Source organism: Mus pahari, chromosome 5, assembly GCF_900095145.1.
Source record: "Mus pahari chromosome 5, PAHARI_EIJ_v1.1, whole genome shotgun sequence".
NCBI lineage: Eukaryota > Metazoa > Chordata > Mammalia > Rodentia > Muridae > Mus > Mus pahari.
The window spans coordinates 105,917,602-105,943,731 of NC_034594.1; the positions used below are offsets into that span (position 1 = coordinate 105,917,602).

General features: G+C 45.2%; 1 protein-coding gene across 1 annotated transcript; it reads left to right on the plus strand.

The window, feature by feature from the left end:
- The first annotated feature begins 1,928 nt into the window (after window positions 1-1,928).
- On the plus strand, window positions 1,929-24,913 carry Ctse (cathepsin E). The gene is made up of 10 exons (XM_021198637.1): window positions 1,929-2,170; window positions 12,224-12,411; window positions 12,955-13,111; window positions 13,649-13,766; window positions 14,633-14,751; window positions 17,564-17,763; window positions 20,111-20,233; window positions 21,599-21,740; window positions 21,839-21,937; window positions 24,169-24,913. The coding sequence occupies exons 2-10, from the start codon at window positions 12,344-12,346 to the stop codon at window positions 24,331-24,333; spliced, it is 1,191 nt and encodes a 396-aa protein (XP_021054296.1). The 5' UTR covers window positions 1,929-2,170; window positions 12,224-12,343; the 3' UTR covers window positions 24,334-24,913.
- The last annotated feature ends 1,217 nt before the right edge of the window (window positions 24,914-26,130 follow it).

Sequence of the window (26,130 nt, forward strand, 5' to 3'; positions counted from 1 at the left end):
ATTCATTCTAAAATCAAAGAAAATATCCAAAACAGCAAAACTTGTTTTAGTGTATGCTATGTCTCTAGCAGCATGAGATGGACTATATGAGTAAGAGGAAGTGGCCATGATATCAACAGCTGTCCTATACCCACTCTGTCTGCAGTCTGCTGGGGGGTGGGGATGCAACTCCATCGGCCTTATCAGATATGGTAAAAGATTAAAAGTTAGTGCTAAAAGGATGTGCTGAATGATAAGTTATTTCTATGCCTGTAAGATGAGCTAATTCAAGCCAGATTAATATATATTATTTTATATAATATATTACACACACACACACACACACACATTCTCAAGTTTAATGGGAAGCTGCTGTTGGGTGAGCTAGTTTACTGGCCCCAAGGAAGGAGGCCAGGGAAGTCACCGTGGGAAGGGAGAGAAAGGAGAGAGTGAAGAGAGAGAAAGCCACGTGCAGAGAGGAGGAGTGGGGAAGAAGAAAGGGGAAGCAAAATGTCAATGTGGCTGAATATAAAATTAACTCAAACAAATCAGTAGCCTTCCCATCCTCAAAGGATAAGCAGGCTGAGAAAGAAATTAGGGAAATGACACCCTTCACAATAGTCACAAATAATGTAAAATACCTTGGTGTGACTCTAACCAAGCAAGTGAAAGATCTGTATGACAAGACTTCAAGTCTCTGAAGAAAGAAATCAAAGATCTCAGAAGATGGAAAGATCTCCAATGATCATGGATTGTCAGAATTAATATAGTAAAAATGGCCATCTTGCTGAAAGCAATGTACAGACTCAATGCCATCCACATCAAAATTCCAGCTCAATTCTTCAGAGAGTTAGAAAGAGCAATTTGCAAATTCATTTGGAATAACAAAAAACCCAGGATAGCAAAAACTATTCTCAACAATAAAAGAACTCCTGGGGGGGGAGTCACCATCTCTGACCTCAAGCTACATAGTACAGAGTAATAGTGATTAAAAACGGAATGGTATTGGTACAGAGACAGGCAGGAAGATCAATGGAATAGAATTGAAGACCCAGAAATGAACCCACACACCTATGGTCACTTGATCTTTGACAAAGGAGTTAAAACTATCCAGTGGGGAAAAAAGACAGCATTTTCAACAAATGATGCTGGTTCAACTTTTGGTTAGCATGTAGAAGAATACAAATCGATCCATTCTTATCTCCTTGTACAAAGCTCAAGTCCAAATGGATCAAGGACTGCCACAAAAAACCCAGATACACTGAAACTAACAGAAGAGAAAGTGGAAGAGCCTCAGGCATGCCTTCTCAGCTCCCTGTGACGAAACACTTCACCGCTTCTGAGACTTTAACAGCTTTCTGGTTATTACCCACAAAATCTCATTTCTCCAAATAAATCTCCTGTGTCTCTTGAAGTTCATTATGGAGCCCATTTATTGACTGAAGTTGCCTTAAAGAAGGCTTTGACATGTTCAATTCATGTGGTAGCTCATTTGCAAACAGTCAATGATTGACTTGATATTTGGAGTTCGAAGAACATCCGGCTGTCAGCTTTGTGGTCTCCTGCACAAGTCCACTGTGACCTGGGCACCTGTCCACAGCTGGCTCAACAAAAACCAATCTCGTATTTATGGAAATAATGTCCTTTACTGCTTCTGCAATCTTTTATTTTATTTTGTTTTATTTTATTTTATCTTATTTTATTTTATTTTATTTTATTTTATTTTATAGAGACAAGGTCTCACGTAACACAGGCTAGCCTCAAGTCAGTATGTAGCTGAGGCTGGCCCCGAATTCCTGATATGTCTGTATCCACATCTCACACTGGGGAATTAGAGACATGCACCACCATGCCTACCTTCCTTCCACTGACTTTAAAGTCTGTTTCCTGTTTATTTCAAAGAGCAGGCACACTTCCTGTAAGTGCCAAAAAGCTGTATGTCCGTCTCACAACTTCACTTGTTCCTCAGAACTGCAGATGCCCTGTGTGACTCCAGAAGCCGTTAGAAGGATCAGACATGGTTATCTCCATTTGCAGCTGAGGTGGCCAAGAGATAAGAGTTGCTTAAGGTCGGAGTTAGCAAACAACAAAACGTGGTGTCCACACAGAGCTCAGTCTCCGAGCCTAACCCATCCACTTACTACAAGAAAATGAAATTCTTGACATTTTGGTTTATCTGGTAACTTCAAAGGTAAGTGGTTTATAATCTTATTACAAATTTTTCTGGGAAATGGCAATCCGATGATTTAGTTAACAAAAAATCCATTTATTATGATAATTTCCTCACTGGTAAAAGTGAATATCTTCTAAGAAGGCTGCCATTTGCTTGGTTTGTAAGTTGAAGCAGATTGAGTTTCCTATGGGGAGCTTTGCGTAGAACTTTGAAGTTTTTGTTTTATTTGCTTGGTTGATTTTTTTGAGACATGGTCTCACTAGGTAGGTCAAGCTAGCCTGGACTCCCTTCAGTTCTCTAACCTAGTGCTGGGACTGCAGGCATAGACCACCATGCCCTCCACTCTTTATTTAGGTAGTTTTAAAATCCCTACTACTATTTGTGTACTGATGAAATCGGAGGTTTTGTAATAGAAGTCATATTGTCTGAACGGTGCCTTTTAGTTCCTGATTTAAGTGTGTGTGTGTATGTGTGTGTGTGTGTGTGTGTGTGTGTGTGTGTGTGTAAGATTTTTATTATGGCATGACTCACTGTTATTAATGTTCATATAATGTTCTACATCTGCATGTTATTTCTAAATTAGAGTGTACTGTATGTGAGCTGCTATTTGCATTACAGCTGTTAATAATGCATTGCTAAAGGAAATTTCTTCAGGACAAAGATAACTGTTGATCCAAGTGTGGAGCTACACACCTTTGACTCCAGCACTTGGGAGGCAGAGGCAGGTGGATCTCTGTGAGTTCAAGACCAGCCTGGTCTACCTATTGAGTTCCAGGCTCATCAGAACATAGTGAGGCACTATCTTAAAAACAAAACAAAACAAAAAACCTACTGGCAAAATTTTCATAGCATATTACTCATTTCTGTTATAAACTCTAGAGGGAACTGGAGGGAGGGCTCCATGGTGAACACTGGCTGCTCTTCTAGAGAACCTGAGTTGAATTCCCAGAACATACATGGCAGCTCAAACCATCTGTAACTCAAGTTCCAGGGGACCCAAGACCCTTTTCTAGCCTCCCTGGATACTAGGCACATGCATGGTACACAGACACACATGTAGGCAAGACACCAAAGCACATAATAACAAAATCATTTTAAAATTAAAAATAAATTCTAATATAAACTCATATATATATACATTAATTATATATCTTAATTGTATATTATATACACATATATTATACGTTATATGTTATATGTGCATATATAGTATATATATATTGTATTAATACAGGTTAGAATCTTGGGAAATAGAATGAGCAAATAATTTTTTCAGACAGTTTGGTAACAAATCACATAGAAACTACTTCTTACATTATGAGGTTTTTTTTTTTTAAAGATCTGTTTATTATTATAAGTACACTGTAGTGGTCCTCAGACACACCAGAAGAGGGCATCAGGTGTCATTACGGGTGGTTGTGAGCCACCATGTGGTTGCTGGGATTTGAACTCAGGACCTTCTGAAGATCAGTTAGTGCTCTTACCCACTGAGCCATCTCTCCAGCCCACATTATGAGTTTTCAAAGGAGTCTATGCTTTTACCATCTCCTTGACAACAACAATGGAAAATTAATCAGCTGGAAACTAGAAAGTATGCAAAGATAAAAAGAATTTAGCAGTTTTTTTTCCTGGTAAACAAGAAACTGAAATAAAACATCAACAGTTTCAAATTTTAAATGTGACTTTGAAATATCTATTTCCTAACAACCAGATTCTACCTGATAAGGAAAACTGGCCTGCTATTTTTATCCACACAAATACAAATCTCTTGTGGACAAGACAACATCTGTCATTCCAAAGAGTATCTCAGAAAGTCTGGAGTCAGGCTTGGTGCTACAAACCTGTAGTTCCAGCTGTGAAGGAATCTGAAGTGGGAGGATGTGAAGGCCAAGGCAGGCCCAGGTTATAGAAGGAGCTGAAGGTCCTTTTGAGCAACTTGCAGTGGCCCTGTCTCAAAATGAGTTAAGTAAGATTGAGAATGTTGCTTTGTAGTAGAGAGCTGTATCAGAGCTGTGCATCCCCAGGGACACCAAAAAGAAAGAGAGGGGAGGAGGAACAGGAGAAAAGGGCGAAGGGAGAGGAGGAGGAGAATGAGGAGGAGGAGGAGGAGAGGAGGAAGAGGAAGAGGAGAGGAGGAGAGAAGAAGGGAGAGGAGGAGGAGGGGGGAGGAGGAGAGGAGGAGGGGGAGGAGGAGGAGGGGGAGAAGGAGGAGGAGAAAGGAGAAGAGGAAGGAGAAGGAGACCACAAACATTTTAACAGGAATTTTCTTCATTTATGGACATTATAGAAAATCCATAGCATTATAGTAGAACATTAGCCCAGAAAACAAGTACAAACATTAAATAACCCATACATTTTGGATAAAAAAAAATCAATTGCATATACCAAATTTTTTGACTAAAATCACTTTTAATACTATAAGAAATGCGGTTTGTCTCCTATGCCAATGGACAATTCATTACCTTAGCTATATAAATTAAAAACACACACACACACACACACACACACAATTTTTTCCATAGTAAAAAATGTAGCTGGAGAATGATTATACAAATTTTTACCAAATTATCAACAAAAAGAACCAAACCTAGGCTATAGCATTTGATGGAACAGGGAAACACAGCTGAGAACAAGTATAGCAGTCATAAGAGATTTTGACATAAGTTTCCCAAAGATTCCGAGGCTGCACAGGAGAGATGGCTCAGGGGTTAAGAGCACTGACTGCTCTTCCAGAGGTCCTGAGTTCAAATCCCAGCAACCACATGGTGGCTTACAACCATCTGTAATGAGATCTGACGCCCTCTTCTGGTGTGTCTGAAGACAGCTACAGTGTACCTATATATAATAAATAAATAAATCTTTTTTTAAAAAAGAATAATATATCAAAAAGATGTGGGGACATTAGTGAATTCTATCATGTCTGTGGGACTTGAGCTAAGCCTTGAAAACAGAGTAGTCAAATAAAAACGTGGAGCTAGAAGGACAAAGGATCTACTTGAAACCATTGTGACTTTAAAGTCATCAGTGGCACGGGGCACTCTCCTAGGAAGCATCAACATTAATAAGTATATGATTCTTAAGTGCAAGCCAAAGCTATCGTTGAAAATGTATACTTAGTAAATGGGTTTCCTCTGCTTTAATTTGCTGTAATGTCTAAGTACAAATCTATGACAACCTAAAACATCATAGCTTTTGTGTTTTGGCTTTTGTTAGTGTGGATTTTTGTTTCTTTCATTTGGTACTGGGGATTGAACCAGGGCCTTCGGTGTGCATGCTAGGCATGTGTTCTACCCGGGAGACTTATCTCTACTCTGTAAATGATAAGCAGAGCCTAAGTGGTGATGTACAGAATGTCCCCCAATCACTGAGACTGAGCAATTTAGAAAAAATAGTTTTTTACCTAGTTGATAAAAGCAGAATATGTATTGTCCATGGTAAACAGATGTCAACCTCTTGACATCACTATCAACTTCTCCAAGATAGAAAGTACTAGAAAAAGAAACTCATTTAAATTCTGAGTCATGTGACTAACCCTTCTACAGTCCAAAAGTCAGTCTCTCTCTCTCTCTCTCTCTCTCTCTCTCTCTCTCTCTCTCTCTCTCTCTCTCACACACACACACACACACACACACACACACACACACCATATTGCAAGTAACACTACCTGTTTATTTTTATTTTTATTTTTATTCTTTAGTCTTTTTATTTTACAGTCCAGTTGTTATCCCCCTCCTGGTCTGCCCTCCGACTGTTCCTCATCCCATTCCTCCTCCCTCCGTCTCCAGAGCAATGTCCCCATACCCCAACCCCAACCCCACCAGGCCTCCCTACTCCCTGGGGTCTCAAGTCTCTCCAGGGTTAGGTGCATCTTCTCTCACTGAGGCCAGACCTGGCAGTCCTCTGCTGTATGTGTGTTGGGGGTCTCATATCAGCTGGTGTATGTTGCCCGGTTGGTGTTTCAGTATCTGAGAGCTATTGGAGGTCCAGGTTAGTTGAGGTTGCTGGTCTTTTGTGGTGGCACATGCCAGTATGAGTTGCTGAAGGAGGCAGAAGCAGGAGGATCATGAGTTTGAGGCCAGTCTGGGCAACACCATCCCTTTAAAAGAAAGGTTTGTTATACTGGAGAACATTCTGGTCTTTTCACCATTCGGGATTGTATGTGTAACTTGAAAATGTTTGGTAAAGATGAACCTCCATAATCATTAAAAACACCTGACTGACACTGAAGCACACAGGCAGAAGTGTGATATTAGGACATTGGTGCGGGGATCGAAGTCTGGGCTGGGGAGAGGGCTCAGCTGGTAAAGTGCTTGCTGCATAAGGGTGCCGTCCTGAGTGAAGATGCCAAGCGACCACCTAGAACTGAGCATGGTGACCCATGTTTCTAACCTAACACTTAGGAGTACTGGGATTGCCAGATCCCAGGGATTGCACAGATAACAGTGGGTTGCTAGCCAGCCACTCTAGCTCTATCTTCTGTAAGAGATGGTTTCTCAAGGGAATCTGGTGGAGAGTGATGGAGCGGGACACATAGTCTTCAAATGTGCGCTTGCGCGAAGGTGCGCAAACACCACACACACCAAAAGTTAGTGAGTAAAGGGGAGCCTGTAGAGAAAGACAACCGATGCCAACCTCCACCCTGTACACACAAACATACCAGAACACACACACACACACAGAGAAAGGGAGGGAAGAGGGAGGAAGAGAGAGAGAGAGAGAGAGAGAGAGAGAGAGAGAGAGAGAGAGAATAACTAAAGACTGTCAGTCACTTCTTGAATCTAATTGGCTCACACAGTGCCTCAGCTATCCACAGAATGGCATGCTGGGTACGGCTCTACCGCTACTGCTGCTGGGAGGGTACTGACCTGTGTAGTTTCAGTCAGCAGTGGGAAATGTAAGCTTGACATCTGAAATTCAAAAGCTGCCTATCTGTGTTGACAGCAGGGGTTTCCATGGAAATAAGATGCTGGAAAAAGCAACCATCAAAGCTGCCTTGGGGGATTTTCCTTTCCTGTGGAAACGATTTTTATGGTTAAAGCTGGCTTACAACAAATGGTTACATCCAGAGATAGACATTTTCTGTTATTTTGGAGTTTGATAATTTCATATGTACTTCACGTGGAATCGACCCACATTCTCTATGTTCTTGTTGCACCAACACAAGGCAGGATGCAAATGTGCTCCACTGAGCCTTCATGCAGGGTGTGGACCTGTGTGTCCCTCCTTTCCTCCCACGGAGACACCTTCTACATCCTGTGGGGGTGGGGTGGAGATTGGGGGTAAACGTTAAAAGTGAATGACCAGCTGTGTGGTGATTTGCATAGTTGTTTTTTCCCCATTGTACTTTTGTTTTGACTAAGAGCCCCACTAGATAGCTCAGGCTAGCTTCAAGCTTCCTGTTGTCCCTCTACCATAGCACCCAGAGTACTAGAGTTAGAAGCACCCACCATCTCACCCAGAACATCTTTGTTGAGGTGGGCAGTGTCTGCAATGAATATATCTTGAACTAAAAGGGAAGCAGAAGAGGAGACGCAGGAAAAATAAGAAGGAAGCCATGGAAGGAGTTCCTGCCCCACCCCCAGGGTCGTCAGGCCTCCCTGGGGCCATGGCCCTGGAACAAAGATGAGACAGGAACTGAAGACGACAGGGCCACAGGACCGAGCTGAGGACTCTGAGAGAGCAGGAGCTGAGCCTGTTAAAGGATTCTCCTGACAATAGAAGACAGTCTTTAAATTCCTCTCCCACCCTGAGAATGCCTCCCTTCTGTGGCTGCAAAATTCACTTATCTTACAGCTCTGACCTTTCCAGTAATGTCTGCTGTCTCGTCGATTGCTAAAGTGGCTTGGCAAAAAAAAAAAAAAAAAAAAAAAAAAAAAAAAAAAAAAAAAAAAAAAAAAAAAAAAAAAAAAAAAAAACAAAACAAAACAAAACAAAAAAAACTACTCTGGTATGTGATGAGCAGGGGGATTAGACCATCCCTACTTTCCCAGAATTCTATTTCTATAATGTCACTTATGTCCAGGTTATGCAGCATCTGAGCCTCTTCAGAATCACTTTGTGTTAGCTCCCTTTGAAATCCAAAGCATGTGCATTAAACGCAAAATGCACAGGCACTGTAACGTAAGAGGGAAAGTCATCTTTGGCGCCTTGAAGAGGATCTGCCACTAAAAGCAGCTCCAAGCCCTAGACCCTGCAGCCCTCCTCCTCTGAGTCTGACCTACCTTCTCATCACCCGACAGATACTTGAGTCCAATTTTCTTTATCATTTTCTACTTGTGTCAGCTCTTATGACGAGATCACTGGATCACCTGGGGGAGACTGGGCCGGCATCTGTGCTCCACTGCCCACCAAAGCCTCCCACACTTTACGCTGTAGTGAAACTGTGAGCCCACTCCTGCACCCGCCTGCTCCCTGCCCCACATTTTCGGCCCCCACTGTCTTCATCACAGATACTACGCAGGGCATCCTTGTCACCCTGCTCCGAGAGAGAGACTCAATCAGACGCAGCTTTGCCTGCAGGAGAGGACCTCTACATGTGTTCATTCTTCTGTCTACAGGACAGTAGTCAATACCTTTCTCCTGTGCTATCAGGAAGGCAGGTGGCAGCTTCGGGAGTCACCAAGAAGCCCCCAGAGAAGTACAAATTACAGAAAGCCTTTGCTCATTGTGCGTGTCTCTTCCCATAATGCATCTGATGTTAATCATATGCATGTCCAACTATGCATAAACCTAAGAAGGTAAATAAATTTTTTTCCCAAAAGTTCACTCAGAGGGCACAGTTTGCCTTATTGCACCTCACTGATTTGACTTTTTAGGGAAAACTCAAAGCCCACTCCCACCCCCACCTCCTGCAACAAGGCCACACTTAATCCTTCCTAAACAGTCTGCCAGCTGGGGACCAGACATTCAAATGCATAAGCCTATGGTTACCTTGACATTTAAGGTTAGTTAGACAGCACCCAACCTACACCCGAATCATGCCTACTGAAAAAGAGAGGGGCCTCAGTGATCCTTTTTCTTTAGTCAGATCAGCGAGATTATGCACCCCAGTCCGTAAATAAGTAAACGATGTCTGCCAAGACCTCCATTTGGAGGCTTTTCCACAAGGGAGTTTGTTGAATCTAATCAGATGCCTGTCTCGGCATCTTGGCACAGACATAATCTTAATTGCTCTTTTGAATGTGATTTTCTCCTGTAGCTGGCCCTCCCTCCCGGACGGAGATAGCATCTCACTATGTAACTCTGGCTGGCCTGCAGCTTGCTATGTAGACCAGACTAGCCTCATACTTGCAGCAGATCCACAGGTGTGCCCCACCATGTCCTGCACCCACTTCCTCTTTTATAGCTGAAGAATCCGAAACTCAAAAAAATATCACAAGCCGTTTGGTAGGACTCAAACCCTGCTTTGTCTGCATTCGAGCACTCTGCAAGAAGCAGGGCACGCATGCGCGTGCTGGCAAGTGGCGGCAGCATCTGGGCAGGAAACCTCCGGGGTGCCTGCGCCCTCTACTGGCGACGCTGTTCAATTTCTGGTCTAAAAACCAATGTCCCAGAGTACAACTGGTGATGGTTGTAGTAATAACTCAAATTGACTGAGTTCATGACATGAGGAGATGCTGGGGGGTCAGAGTCTTCTGATTTCCACGAAAATGGGAGTCTTGAAGAAGAAAAAAAAACAAAGTTGTGCAAAAAAGTGTGTGTCGTGCCGAGTTCTCTGTTTCTGCATTAAACAGATAAAGGAGTAGTTTTATTTTTTTCATAATTCAGAGAGGTATGCAGATGTAATTTTTATACCTACAAGAAATATAGTAGTGAGTCTTCTTGAGCATCTTATTGAAGGCAAGACAAAGAATAGTTTTGAAAAACACATAATGAGGCCGGGCGTGGTGGCACACGCCTTTAATCCCAGCACTTGGGAGGCAGAGGCAGGCGGATTTCTGAGTTCGAAGCCTGGTCTACAAAGTGAGTTCCAGGACAGCCAGGACTGCACAGAGAAATCCTGTCTCGGAAACACACACACACACACACACACACACACACACATAATGAGGAGATACAAAGTGGGTACCTTGGGTACGCAGTGAGACCATGTCTCAAAGAACGAGCACATCTCTATGAACGTGAATGAGGACATTTGTTACCACACCAGGCCCTGTACACACCTTTTATTCTTCCAAGCCTGCAAATCATCTGTCATGGCAGAAATTAATCTCTCCCTCTTTCTTTAGCGTCTCTATCCCTCTCTTTCAGAAAGAGGTTCTAGAACATAAGACCCTCTAGAAGAGTGGTTCTCAACCTCCCTAATGTTGGGACCCCTTAATATAGTTTCTCGTGTCGTGGTGACCCCCAACCATAAAATTCTTTTTCATTATCACTCTTAATTGTAATTTTCCTGCTGTTATAAATCATGGTGTTATGAATTGCAATGTAAATATCTGATATGCAGATGTCCAACCTAACCCTACACATTTAATAAACAGATGGGGAAAGGTCAGAGATGGAGAACGAGAGGGCTTAGGTATGCTGGCATCAATAGCTCGGTGATGTATGCAGAAAGAGCCCTGAACTGGCAGTTAAGAAGCCTGGGTCACCCTAGCTCCGCCCTAATGACCTGTGCCATTGGAGATCACTTTAAGCTCTCTCTGGCTGAGTTCCCATCTGCTGTCCTAGTGGATGGGTCTTGAGGACCTGGAAGCAATCTTCCAAACCAAGGTTTTCTCAGTGACCATATCCTGGCCACGGGATGTGTTAAAGTGTTTTCAGTATGTCCGCATTCCTTGTTTTGTGCACTTAACCTTCCTAAAACCCCAGATGCTGTTGCTGAGGTGTCTGGTCAGGCAACTGTGGCCAATCATGACAGAGCTTGGTTCTGGACAAGAGACAAGCCCCCCCTGCAGCCTGCTGCTCTTCAGGGAGCAGACAGGACCCTCACCCTTGTGGGCAGTCAGAGGATGAGCTCCCAGGACACGTAAATGCTAGAGTGGCATGGTGGCTTTGGGGGACAAGGGAAAGTCAGTTTTGCGTTTCCCTCCTCTTTTGGTTGTTTCTTCAATAATTTGGATCTCACAACGGGTTCGGCCTGGCTTCAGACCCAATTTTGCCTTCTCCTGGGCATCAGAAATAAAAGGCAAGCTGCTGGCAGTTTGCCATAACACTAACTGGCACAGACAGAGCTAACCCTAGCACAGTCACCCCATTATTTTATAACCAGAGCTCCCTGGGGGGGTTCTGGCCTTCCCATCCCAGCTCAGAAGCCATTGACTGGAATCCAGTTAAGAAGGTTTTCCCTCCTGTCACCTCTACCTCTCTTAAGTCAGGACAGATGAAGAAGGACAGCCACAGGGTGGGGTTGATGGTAAGAAAACTTGACTTTCCATTCTCTAGGATAATGAGACAATAACCGCTGCTTAAGCCACTGACTAGTGGTGCATTGTTATGGCAGCCCTGGTACACCAACACGGGCTTGCTCCAGACTTGGCTCCTCCCTTGTCTCTTCACTACCTTCCATACAAACTCCAGAGCCAGATCCTTCAAGTCTGGAATCAAGAAAGCTTGCCCCACAAATCGATAGCCAGACTGTCCCATTCCAGGGCCTGTGGTGAACAAGCACTGGTTTGCTCTGAGTAGGACAAGTTGCTTTGGGAGTCTCTGGAAGAACACAGGGAGAACATGAAATATGGGAACAAAAGCCTGGCTAATGCTTTGGGCTACAATCCTGCTACTCATGTCATTTCGGCTTCTGCCCTTCTGGAGTCTTCAACTTGAACATTCATAGTAGCGGTTCAACAGGGTGGGACCCTCGTTCACATTTGCACACTAAGATAATAAACATGGGGTATCTTACAGCCACTGTTGCATGCCCAAAAAACTTGAAAGAACTGAGACCTCAATACCCTCATTTACAGAGAGTACATACACACACACACACACACACACACACACACACACACAGGTTTTGCCCTTAGCTCCCCAAGCATAAGGGACCCAGGGGCAGACAAGGGACGTCCTATTACACATAGTGTTTACTCTGGGCATGGCTATTGACTCCAGACCTTATCATTGGGTCCTCAGACTGGGCAGGGCAGGTCTGGGCACCAGGAAGAGCTAGTGCCCCTGCCCTGTGCTCAAGAAGAAAGAAAGGTGGAAGGGAGATCGGAGCAGAGTGAGAGAGAAGCTGCCCCTTGGACCACAATGAAGCCCCTCCTTGTGCTGCTGCTGCTGCTCCTGGACCTGGCTCAGGCCCAAGAGGTTCTGCACAGGTAAGGTTCTGTCTCCAGCACTGAGTTCAACTGAGGCATCCCCCAACCCCAGCTCAGGGCTGCCCTGGGGGAAGAAAGCTAATGAGGAGATGAAAAGAAGAAACTGGGATCTCGCAGGAATCCCTAGAGAAGATTCCCCAGGCCTCTCCTTCAAGTATAGGTGCCTGCCTCCACTCAAGGGATTCCCCCTCTGTTGTTCAAAGGTGTGCTCCATAGCTGTGGTTTGTGACTCCAAACCTTCAAATACTTTCCCGAGAGGGCCTGAGCACTGCTATCCATCCCTTTTAGTCAGCCCTTTATGATCAGACTTTAGACTGTGTCTGACCTCCCATTCCCTAGAAAATCTCAAAAGGCCAGTGCCCAGGAGGTTGAGCCATTTCTACTCAAATTCTGAGTCTGCAAGACAGAGCCATTGCTGCTTCTGGCCACACCTGGTCTTGAAGGTTCCCTTCTGGGCCTTGCTGTAGACAGGCTGTGAACTGATGTACAGGTACAGAGGCAATGGGAGCAGAGATGCCCCTTTATTTCCTGATTTTTCTCCAGAGTGCCCCTCAGAAGACATCAGTCCCTTCGGAAGAAACTACGGGCCCAAGGAAAGCTCTCAGAGTTCTGGAGGTCTCATAATTTGGACATGACCCGACTCATCGAGTCCTGTAATGTGGATCAGAGTACCAATGAGCCCCTCATCAACTACCTGGATGTAAGATTTCTCAGACTGAAGCCTGAGGACACTGGGTGTAGGGAGGAAGGCTGGGGCCTTCTGCAGGGGCCAGTGCTGCATTGGTGACATTATGATCAGGCATGGATTTGTCTGCTTGAAGGATTCAGACAGTCCCCCAGTCTCTGTCTACTCTGTCAAGCAGGCTTCTAAATGACCCAGTGTGCAAGGCTTTCTTCAAGAGGAAAGAGATAAGCATGATATGTGTTCCAAAAAGAAAGGCCCCTACTGTGTGCCCAGCTGGGCATTTTACTAGCTATTCCTCTGGGCAAAGAACTTGGTTTGGCACATCTCCAGGTTCCTGATGACATCATGAGGATCAGGATAACGAGAGAAGGATGGAGCCAAGTTTCCTGGGCTATCCTCAGTTTCCTCCCTGGTGGTCCTTGCTCTGTTCCTTCCATCCTTTGTCTCCACTCTTGCCTCTTCTGGGCTCTGTAGCTTGTAGCTTGTGGTACTTCATGCTCTAGTGCCCTTCCCCTCCACTCCACCCACACACTCACTCTCCCTTCCCTGCAGATGGAATACTTTGGCACCATCTCCATCGGCACCCCGCCACAGAACTTCACCGTCATCTTTGACACCGGTTCATCCAACCTCTGGGTCCCTTCTGTGTACTGCACCAGCCCAGCATGCAGTAAGTGAACTTGGCAGTGGCGGGAGCTCACTAGGCTAAGATGGTACCTCGTGACATAGAGAGACTCAGGTTTCCTCCACTTATCTTCCCTGCCATACTGGCTTCCCCTTCCTAACTCTGGTGTGTCTGGGCCAGGGACAGACATGAAAGGCAACTACCAGTTAAGATAACAACCTTCCTGTTCATCAGAACTGATGGAGAGAAAATTAGCCATTAGGGCTTGGTGACTCACTTCCTTTGGAACACCCAAAGGAACATGGGGGAAGTTCCTTCGGTCTGTACCTGAACCGATAGCTAGATTAAATTCTAAAGAAAACTGTTCCTGCTTCAGGGAAGCCCTGATGCACTGGCTCCCTTGGAGGTGTAGCTCATGGGACACAGTGGTGTAGGTGTGTCCATTTGACCAGAGGTAATGTAAGGGCTACATAGAGATTGGAAACAGAAGCCCTAAACAGAGAAAGCTTGTTCTGTGTGCGACACATCTCAAGGACAGAAGCTCTTTGAAACTCTGACAACAGACGTTGTCGAGGTCATGTGAGGAGGTAGGAGTGATTTCCTAGAGTAGTAATTGAAACTCAGTGTGGGTCGGGCCTACACTGATGGCTGAGGCTGCTGCTGGCGCCTGGTGGACGGTGCTTATCTTGTGTCTGTGAAGTCACTGTGACTAACCAGGTTTATCCAGGGACAAATATTTGGCCCCTGGTTAGAACACACCTGTGGCTAGGGAACGCAGCAGCTCACTAGTCAAAGGCCATGATATGCCTGTCTAGGAAGCCCAATCTTCAGCCTAGTGTGGGGAGCAGAGGGGAGCCACTCCGTCCCCCTGGGATGGGGCGGAAGACTCAAGCAGCATTCTTGCTTTCCAGAGTCACACCCAGTGTTCCATCCATCGCAGTCCAACACATACACGGAGGTAGGGAATTATTTCTCCATCCAGTATGGTACCGGGAGCCTGACAGGAATCATTGGAGCTGATCAAGTCTCTGTGAGTACAACCCCCACATCTTGCCCCAGAATTAGGCACGGGGATAGCAGGATGTGATTCAGAAGCCTCAGGGACACAGTTTCAGCTCTGCCTTGGGAGGAGACAAGGCTGTTTCTAGCACAAGGGAGCAGCCCTTCCGACCCGAGATAGCCCAGTGGCCACCTTTGCAGGATGCTGAACCCTAGAGAGCAGTGTGGGACTTCCTTCAGGAAACAAGGCTCAGTCAGGGCATGACGCCATGTGTCAGGGCTGGATCAGGAAACCCTGGGAACTGAGGGCATCAGAACAGGTTGCCATCTTGAAAGAAAAAAGACATTCAAGCCAGTCGACAGGCTGGGGCTCCATTAGTGGAGTGGGAAGGCAGGAGGCAGGAATCCAACACAGGGAAGAAGCCAGGTATCAAAGCCTCAAGGTCCTTGAATTTCTCGTGGCCAGAGGTCCTGGAGGTCCCTGATTTGTAGGAATCAGAGAGCCAGGGCGGTCCTGGTCCTGTCTGGATACTTTATGCAAGTGTATAGTCTCAAGCCTTGGGAGAAATAGAGAATGGCCCACCCGGATGGATGAGTATTATTCTAACTCTAGCATGGTCCAAAGGCCAGTAGGGCTCAGTCTTCATCAGCATCCCTCCCAAATTTTGAACATGGGATACATCATTAACTGAAAAGGGGCTGCTAACAGGAAACCCTCTTGTCTTCTCTGTCCCCCTCCTCCCATTAAACCTGGTGCATAGCTTTCTGGGCTCTTATGACATGTGTGGGGTCTGAGTACTTTAGTGAGCTGGTCATCAAATAATATAAAGCAAAGCAAGTATATCAATGGCCTTAATTATTCTCTTTAGGATAGTGGGTCTCCTTAAAATATGTGTAAGTGGGTTGGATAGATGGCTCAGTGGTTAGGAGCACAGACTGCTCTCCCAAAAGACCCCGGTTCAGTTCCCAGTACCCACTGACAGCTCATTTGCCTCTGTGGCAGTGTCAGCTTCTGTAACACCTTTTCACTGAGTATAGAGGACACCGTGGTGCCAGGCCCTCCCCACAGGCTGCAGCTGGCATCTTTCCCACTTGGCACATAGCTTCCCTCTGCTGCCTCATCTGTAGACCTCAGGCTATAACCCTAGGTTAGAAACCACATCCTAAGAGCGCTCCCACCCGGCATCTGCAACTGCATAAAGCCAAGCACCTAACACATAGACGGCACATAACTGCACACAGGTTAATGCAGTTCGTGCAGCCTGAAATGTGAAGATCAGAAAAATCAGTGATCTAAGCCAAGGTTTGGCATAACAAACACTAAGAAACAAGCTGTTAATAAACCAAACCCAAAGGAAAGAAATCATGTAGAGAAGGACAGGATATCAGTACAATATAAACAAAATCCACACTATAAACAAAATCAACATTGTCACAAACTAACTGTTTGCAGAGAACAACCAAATTGGTAACCCTCTGGCATGACTAATCCAGAAAAATGAAGGGAGCGCAATGACCTTGTCAACCTCAAAACAAGATATCAAAAACTGCTTTATATTGATACACTACAATAATTTTAAAATGATGACTATCAAAACTGATACAATAAAATAGAAACTATTAATAATCTGGTATCTATTTTAAATGGTGATTCTGCTATCAAAACAACAACAAAACAAAACAAAAAACCCCTTCCCACAAGGAAAATGATAGATACATCTTCCAGAGAATTGATAGAATTCCTTCATAACTTTATCAGAACGACTATAATAACAACATGTGAAAAGATTCTTATATGCACTGGGACTTGCTAGACATAATAGCACAGGCCTTTAATCCCTGCACTCAGGAGACAGAGGCAGGCAGACCTCTATGAGTATCAGGCCAGTCTGGTCCACATAGAGAATTTTAGGACAGCTGAGACTATGTAATGAGACCCTGTCTCAGTCAGTCAGCCATGCAGTGAGCAGAGTGCTTGTCTAGTGTACACAAAGCCCAGAATTGGATCCCCAGGACCACATAAACTGGACAAGGTGATACATATGTATAATCCCAGCACCCAGGAGGCAGAGGCAAGAGGGTCAGAAGTTTAAGATTTCCTCCATTGCATAGTAAGCTCTATGCTAGCCTGGGATATATGAGATTCTGTGGAAATATATAATGTGTTCACCAGAGGAAGTGCCAACACACCATTATTGATAATCAAACATTAGAAACAGCCCAGCTATCCATCCATAGCATAAGGCAGTGTTTCTCAACCTGTGAGTAGCAACCTCTTCAGATCAATTCGTAACAATGAAAATATAACCCATATATATGCATATTTATATTATGTTTTATATATATATATATATATATATATATATATATATATATATATACATTCTAATTCACAACAGTAGAAAAATTACAGTTACAAAGTAACAGTGAAAATGTCATGGTTGGGGGTCATCACAACATGAGAAACTGTATTAAAGGTTGCTTTAGTAGTAGGAAGGTTGATGACCACAAAAATAGACAAAACCAATGTTGTTTGAGAGATGAGTCACTCTTGAGGGATACAAAGACTGGCAGGGTATATCAAAAGCCTGCTGGGACTTTGGGATGTCCTGTCTTATTTCAGGAGGGTTACATGAGAATGTGGACTGTTATTAAAAATAGGCACTCATGTTTTCTGCACTACATTATACTTTGATTTTTAAAGTCACATGAAGAAAGTCCACGAGTGGGATTATAGTCAAAATCTGTGCCTATTTCCCAAGGAGGCTGAGAAAGGGAGATCTAGCTTCACCCAGGAATCTGAGTCCCTCCTTCAACTAACCTTTGTGCAATTCTCCTTTCAGGTGGAAGGGCTGACTGTGGATGGCCAGCAGTTTGGAGAAAGCGTCAAGGAGCCAGGCCAGACCTTTGTGAATGCAGAGTTTGATGGGATTCTGGGTCTGGGATACCCCTCATTGGCTGCCGGAGGAGTGACCCCGGTGTTTGACAACATGATGGCCCAGAACCTTGTGGCTCTGCCTATGTTTTCTGTCTACTTGAGCAGGTGAGGCCAGTCAAGTCACCTAGGTCCAATCGGTGGATGACTACAGGCAGATGGCCCGGTACACAAGACTTCATGGTTCTAAGGCCCATGAATCTCTCGAATCTCTTCCTTGGCCTATGATGTATATGATCTTGAGCAAAACACTGAAGCTCTTTGGATTTCAAGGAAATAGGGTTTGCCTTGTAAAAGAGTTGAGTTGAGCACTTTACAATCTAGCACAGTGATTTAAATTTATGGACCGTTGCGATTGGCTAGTGATTTATTTGGTCATTAAATACTAAGGTCCTTTTATATGCCGAGTGTGACAGTAGACACCAAAACACAAGGAAACAAGAATAATCTCTGTGGTTGGGAGAGAAGGAAAAGATTAACCAGTAAGATGATACTAGAAGTAACTTCTCCATTAAGGCGGGGAAAGGAAACTGTAGTATAGTCATTTAGCAGAATATCACTTGGTCTCTGGAAGGAAAAACAGTGAGGGACGCAGTGTGTAGTAGAGGACTTACCTAGCTGACACAAGTCTCCGAGTTCACTCTCCAATGCCTCACAGACATGTGCCAGAACATGGATTATGCTAAGTGAACTAAGCCAGTAGCCCAAAGGACAGATACAAATTATACTTACATGAGGTACCTAGAACGGAATTCACAGGCAGAAAGTACAGTGGTGGTTGCGACGGGGTAGAGGGAAAGATAGGAAGGGGGTTCTACACTGTGAAAATGTTCTGGAGAACGGCTTCCCAGGAATGAAAATCTGAAGTGCACACTCAAAAATCGTTAAGCTTGTTCTACCTTATGTGCATACACCACAGTTAAAAAGGAGCACGGAGCTCACCGCTCTAGCCTGGCATGCTGAGGAAGTCACTTTCCTACCTACACAGAAAGATTTACCTTTCCCACTCTGGCCTGGCCTGAGCTCTCCATGTTCCAGCATAAGTCCCCTTTTCCTGCCTCCTCCCACATCAGAAGTTCTTGGAGTGGCTGCAGCTGGGACCAGGCCTGGGTAGGGTTTTGATTGAGCCCCACTGTCAGAACTCCTGTTTCCCCTTGCAGAGGCTCCTGCTCTACCTGCTATAAGAAGTGTGCAGCTTTGGTCAGTAGCAAGGCCAGAATAGCCTGGAGCTAAGTCTGCATGTTTGTCTTCCAGGGCCTAAGGTTCCTCAGGCAAATTCGAGGTTGATGTGAGAATTTACCAAGATCGGGTGGAGTGAGAATTTTGGTTTCTTCAGAGACAGAAATGTCAGCAGAATCTGTTTTCATTTTAGTCCCTGGTGTGGAATATGGGGCTGCTTTAGATGGTCCACGGCAGCCAACTATGATTTACCCAACGCGTGCTCTAGCAGGGGCGTGATTTTGCCAGCTGCAGATAACTTCTGCAAGTATATGATGTTTGAAATTCTGGAGACTCTTGAGAGGGGATAGAAGCTGCTGCTGCTGGTGGTTGCTGTCGATGCGGTTTGTCAAGTACTCATGCACAAGAGGACGGGAAGAAAAAATTAGATAGCCTGATTGCGAAGATCAAACTTGTCCCAAGGAACTCTATGCCCCCTAATCAGCAGAAAGTAGTCTAACGATATCATTGACCCCTTTCCTCTCAACCTTTTTTCTCTCTACCTAGTGCTTGGGTGGGGGCAGGTGGGAGGGTGAAATAGGGATGGAGAAGACTGGCAGGAAAAGGAACCTATAAAGTAGCCAAAAGTCTGCTTACCATCAGGTGGTTAGGGTGCTAGAACCCAGAAAGCAGGGGTTCCTCCCCTTAGCTACATCCTCAGTCCCCAGTAAACCTGAAATGATCTTCTCTCCAGACATCTACTTCCTCCTTACTGCCACTCTGTCCTGCAGTGCCCCAGGCTTGGTGTCTTTCCTTCTGGGAATGCCCTCCTTCTCCAGGATCCTCCTAAATTCCAGCATATAACTTGAGAAATAACTACCAAAGAAAATTAAACGATAGTAAAGCCCCCCCCCATGTAAGACATGTTGCTTTCAAATTATCTTCTCTGAAGAAGTGGATATGGTGGAAACCCCAGACACTACAGCATCTATAGCAGAGAAGATACTGTGAGAAAGAGTATTTGGGGGGCATCCTCAGTTGCACAGTGTTTGTACTCAACACTTGAAACACCCAACACCCAAGATAGTCCTGACCTTGAATCTCCTAACTTTTTATCCAAGAAGCAGGGCATTAGAGTTGTTCTTACCTTTGATCCCCAAAGACTCAGGCTACCTAAGTAGTTTCTGCCTACTTTGCCACCAGATGTGAGTGCCCAGACATGCAACAAAGGGGCCTTGAACTCCTGTCTGTGTTACCAGAGGCCCTTTCTTGACAACCTGCCTTTCTCTCTGTGTAGTGACCCTCAAGGTGGCACAGGCAGTGAGCTGACTTTCGGAGGCTATGACCCCTCTCATTTCTCTGGGAGCCTCAACTGGATCCCAGTCACCAAGCAAGGATATTGGCAGATTGCCCTGGATGGGTGAGTATCCTCTAGATAGTAGCTATGGTTGAATGGAAGAGCGGCCACAACTCAAACTAGATTAACTGGGTGATGCTGCAGGACACTAGAGCAGATGCTGGGAGCCTCACATCTGGACTGGAGGTGTGAAAGGATGGACAGGAGGAGAGGCTTCCTTCTGTGTCCATTTAGCTGGCCTCCCTCTGACCCACACAACCAGCTACCCTGTCTTCAAGCAGCCTTAATTAATACACGAGGCAAGGGCTGAGCAGCAGGGAAAAGACACTGGTTATTTGAACTCAAAGCCTGTATGGAAGATGAGGTATGGTCCCAAATCACCACCACACAAAATGGATGTGGTCAATGTTCCGAAAGCCACCCGTATGGCCAGGCCCACAGAGCAAGATGTCTCTGTCTGAAGGCCGCTCATGTTTTGTGGAGGCAATGGCTCTGAAACTGAGCCTTGAAAGCCACGCCTGGGCATGAAGCAAATGGGGAAACAATACTGCGTACCTGGTAGAGATATGGCCAGCCCCGTGCTAGATAAGGAGGCAGTTTAGGGAGAACCATCTGGTTTCTGTTCCTAAGATGATCTGGATAGAAAGTGAAGCGCCTCCAACTCTTCGTAGCCCCTGATGCTTTCCAGACTGAGATTTACCGGCTTACGCTCATGAGATCGGTTTAAGGAGTCTCGGCTCGTTTGCTTGGTTTTATTTTTTGAGGCAGGATCTTCCCATGTAGCCCCAGCTGTCCTAGAACGCTCAGGATCCTGTCAGCCTCCTGCATGCTGGGATTACAGGTGTCCCCACCATGCCCAGCTCTCTCCATCTGCATTTCTGAATGAAAACAGAGCACAGTAGAAAATTCAAGAATGTGTGTGTATGTGTGTGTGTGTGTGTGTGTGTGTATGCTCACGTGCTCGTGCATACTTGATCATGAGTTAGATGTATTCCCACCCCAAATCTCAGTCAAAAAAGCAAGTTGAACCAGGTATAATGGCTCATGCCTTTAATTCCAGCACCCATGAGGATTGCTATGGGTTTGAGATTAGCCTGGACAGGGTGAAACTGTCTTAAAAAGAAGCAAGTTGGCCAGGCATTGCGGTGCATGCCTTTAATCCCAGCACCTGGGAGACAAAGGCAGGTGGATCTCTGAATTCAAGGCCAGTCTACATAGTGAGTTCCAGAACCACCAAAGCTATGCAGAGAGACCCTATCTCAAACAAACAAACAAATATGCTAGTTGAAATAAGCTACTACTCCTGTGGTAGATGAGACCATAGAGAACACCATTATTGTGTCCTAATATAGTAAGGAGCCCCAGAGAGAGCAGGAATGGCCAAGGATCATGCATTAACCATGGGACCATGGGGCTCTTTGTCCTCAGAATCCAGGTGGGAGACACTGTGATGTTCTGCTCTGAAGGCTGCCAGGCCATAGTGGACACAGGGACCTCTCTCATCACTGGCCCCCCCAACAAGATCAAACAGCTTCAAGAGGCCATTGGGGCCACACCCATTGATGGAGAAGTGAGTGTCTACCTAGGGTGGGGGATGGTAGAGGAGCAGGAGATCCTGTCCTTGTCTGGGGAGAGAGCGGGATCTGAGTTGATCCTTCTCTGTTTTAGTACGCAGTGGATTGTGCCACACTCGACACGATGCCAAAGGTTACCTTCATCATCAACGAGGTTCCATACGCCCTCAGCCCAACTGACTACATCCTGCCGGTAAGGGCAGTTTCCTTATTCTGTGAGTCACAGTACCATCCCCAAGCACCTGCCACTTCCCCCTTCAAAGTCATCGACATGAGGCCACCACTCTTCCAAGCCTCTTCCCAGCTAGTCCAGAGGATGCCGATGTGGCATTCTCTCTGAGGGAGGTGAAGCTGCCTGCGGTAGAAACCCCTGGACTTCTAGTTTCCAGTTCTGCTACGAAGCAGCAGCTACTCAGGTACAAGACACTTAAGGGGGATTTCTGATATTGCCATGAGGATTTTATCAACAAACACATTAATCCTCCCCTCTACTGGTGTGCAACTGGAGGTGTTATTATCCTATTATACATGGGAGGAAGCTAAGATCCTCAGAGTTAAATAAATGGTTCAGATCTGACTGCTGGGGTTGGAGAGAAGGGTCAGCAGTTAAGAGCACTTGGCTGCTCTTCCAGGGGACCACAGTTGGGTTCTGCACCCACATGTGTGGCTCACAAACCATATGTAACTCCAGCTCCAGGAAATCAAATGCCCTCTTGATCTCTGCGGGACACACTCATGCATGTGCACAGATATACAGTGCACACATACACATAAAAGGTTATTTAAAAAAAATATTTATGTATTTATTTTATTTATGTAAGCACACTGTAGCTATCTTCAGACACACCAGAATAGGGCATCAGGTCTTATTACATGGTTGTGAACCACCATGTGGTTGCTGGGAATTGAACTCAGGGCCTCTGGAAGAGCAGTCAATGCTCTTAATCTCTGAACCATCTCTCCAGCCCTCTACACACAAATTTTTAAAGAGTGACTTTAAAAAGATAATGAGCTGCTTAAGGAGGGGCCACCATTCAAATTACCTTTCTTCAAACATGTTTTTTATTGTAATGATTCCCAAGTTCTGAGGGTGAGGTGGAGGCTAAAGTCTGGACATTTTGGAAACCTCGGGTCATTTCCCATCCCCCCAGGGCCTAGGTTTTGATGTTGTGCTCCTTTGGCAACACACTTTCATGTGCTAATCTTTAAGCAGAGTCCCCTATAACATCAGGATCTGTGTCAGCATCAAGATGCCAAGGTAGAGGGTGACCTTCACCTTATCCTTCCCAAAGCCACCAGATGCAAACAGACATACAAACAAACACAAGCATTTGCTCTAAGGCATAACTTCACGGTAAAGCACTCAAGCTCTTGGGACAGTCTGGAACAGTCTCTGCAGGCACCTCGTTGAGCCCATACCACTGTTGAGTCTGAGCCCTGCTCTCCAGTCTCAGTCCCTTTGCCACACTTCTAAGGGCTTCTTTGGACCCTAGGACTTAAGTTACTAAGTCTTAGAAGACAGAATGCAGAATGCTTTCAAGGACATGACATCACTCTCCAGCTGGGCCCCCTCTGGGATTCTGGGGGATGCCTGGCTCCTTTATTCTCCTACTTTTATCCAACAAGAGGCTCTGCTGGTAACCACACCCGGGCCCTACCTGCCAGGTTTCAATCAGGGCATCTCAGCCCTTAAAGGATGCTGGGATAGCTTTGAATTGTATCCCGGTCCTCTCACAAGGCCGTGGCTTTCCCACCTCTTCATCAGCAACTTTGAGTGTCAGCTGGTTGTTGGGAAGACAGCACCTGCCTAGTAGAACTCAAATCTTTGCCAAACTGAGAAATAAGACTGAGAGACAGGAGTGGTGGTGCATGTCTACCATCCCAGTGGAACAGAGGCAGGAAAGTGAGTTCTAGACAACAGGGGTTGCATAATGTCTCAAAAAAATAGAATGAAAAGATTGGGGGAGTTTACAATCCCTTCACAGAGCAATGGATTTGTGCTTGCCTTGTGTCTCGGAGAGCCCACTCAAATGCTTCTTCCCCAGATGTGAAGAAGGAAGTGGTAGTAGCTAACCATTTATATTAAGTCGAGCGCTTGAAACTAAACCAGACTGGGTTTAAACCAATGCACTCTAACGCCAAACCTTCTGCAATAAGGTTCTGTTTCCACATTTCTAGTTATGAACTGATGGTAGAGTATGGCTGTAAAAACACACAGTTCTCAGAATGGTAGAACACCGATAATGAAGGGAGCAATCATACTCTGTGCTGAGCAAGCTGGAATAGGGGCAGGAAACGAGAGAAAGCCCTCCAACCACAACCGTGGCACTCAGCAACCGTCCAAGGCCATTGCACGGCCAACAACACCAGTACAGCTCCCAGGACTACATCCATCGTCCCCCGTCTGCTTCTTTTGTCCCCTAGGACGTGGTGGATGGAATGCAGTTCTGCGGCAGTGGTTTTCAAGGCCTCGACATTCCACCTCCAGCTGGGCCCCTCTGGATCCTGGGGGACGTCTTCATCCGAAAGTTCTACTCGGTCTTTAATCGTGGAAATAACCAAGTGGGATTGGCCCCCGCAGTCCCCTAAAGAGGGGTGTATGCCTACATATGGATGCCTGATACCCATTTAACCTGCTAGATACCTTTGTAACTATCAAACGCGTCATTTCCCATGGGGTGTAGCCATCCCAGAGTATTCAGACCAAACAAAGCATGAGAGTGCATCCCACTCACCACACACACACACACACACACACACACACACACACACACACACTACCTCAACCATTACCATGATGAAAGAAGTTCTGTCTATATTCTTCTTTGCTTATTGTTGACTTTCTATTATGGAAATCTCTAAACATACAGACAGTAGACATGATGGCAAAATAAATACCCACACACCTCTGCTTCACGTCACAACCCATCCACGTGTGGCCCAGCCACTCTATCTTCCACCCCTCCGGTTCCACGCCTCTAGATTTGAAAACAAATTCTAAGCACCAGATCATTTTATCTAATGTCTAATATCCTTAAAAATCAGAATTTAAATGCCTCACCCTCTCATAAATGTGGACCTGTTTTTCAGTTGGTTTATTTGTATCAGGATTAAAACCAGATCCATAACTGGACAAAAAAATCCATAAATTGAATTGATTTGAAATGTCTAAGTCTCTTTTCTTCTACCGAATTTTCCACACTCAGAATTTTGCCAATTGGAACAAGGCATGGTGATGCTTGTTCCACCTATAATCAAGGCCTATAATCAAGGCCTATAATCTCAGCTCCCAGGAAGCTGAGGCAAGAGGATCACTTTAAGTCAAGGCTGCATAGCAAGTTCCAGGCCAACCAGGACCACACGGCAAGACTTGATCTCATAGAAAGACCAAGGAAAAGAGTTTGAGGAGTAGCATAAACTGGGAGCTATCATTTGACATGGATGTCTGCAGCCATCCTTCCTAGGAAACAGTAGTTAGAAGTAGAGGCCTTGATTCATGGCAAAAACATATTACATAGATGGCATTGGGTACTTCTGCTGAATCCCATTAGGAGATGGCTAATGCTGGGTGTCTCTCCACAGGTCATGTTAAGGTGGATGAGTGGGTTTAAGGCCGTCAGCCTTCCTCATGCAATACAAAAGTTTCTGTCAACAGCCACTTTGATCGCACAGATAGGGTTTCTGCAATTCTGCTTTTTATTTTTCCCATAAAAATAACCTTCCTTCATCCTCCTTCTGCTCAATGTGAAGTACACCTCATATAAAAAAAGATAACTGCCTGAGACCTTCCCTTCCCACCTTACTTACCAGCTGTCAGAAATAGGGAACAGGTGCTATGGCGAAGGGGAATGGATTTAAACCTCTGCTCTAAGACACGACAGTTGCTTTTGATGCTCAATTTTTAACAACCCTTTAAGTTATTTCCTGTGAAATTTCCCATCCCATCTTATACACTTCCACCCTATCAAGTAGCCTCAACCATTGTCCCAAAGAGTTCTCTGTGCCGTGCCTATAAAGTTCACTATAAATGAAAATACTTGGTAGACTACCTGGCTTGAAGAGGAGCAGGGAAAGTGCCCGCAGTCTGTCCTGGGGATTCCCACGGAGAAAATGAACTGGAGCCAACTTCATTCTGGAGGAACCACTTGCTTTCCTCTTCCTCCCTTTCCTCTTCGATTCTTTTAAGACAGAATCTACAATCTTGTTCTTATAAAATACAGTAAGTATTCCATGACCCTGGAATTAACTCAAGTTGTTGTTAAGATCTGTTTTTTAACTAAAGAGAAGGCCAGCAGGATGGCTCAATGGATAAAGATGCTTGTTCCCAAGCCTGATGACCTGTGATCAATTCCCAGAACCCACATGGTAGAAGAGATCTGCTCCTCT

Excerpts from the sequence above, each read along its gene's own strand:
- Ctse (XM_021198637.1), top strand. The coding sequence starts at position 12,344 with ATGAAGCCCCTCCTTGTGCTGCTGCTGCTGCTCCTGGACCTGGCTCAG. Across the intron at positions 12,412-12,954 it reads GCCCAAGAGGTTCTGCACAG|AGTGCCCCTCAGAAGACATC; the intron begins GTAAGGTTCTGT and ends ATTTTTCTCCAG. Across the intron at positions 17,764-20,110 it reads TTTTCTGTCTACTTGAGCAG|TGACCCTCAAGGTGGCACAG; the intron begins GTGAGGCCAGTC and ends CTCTCTGTGTAG.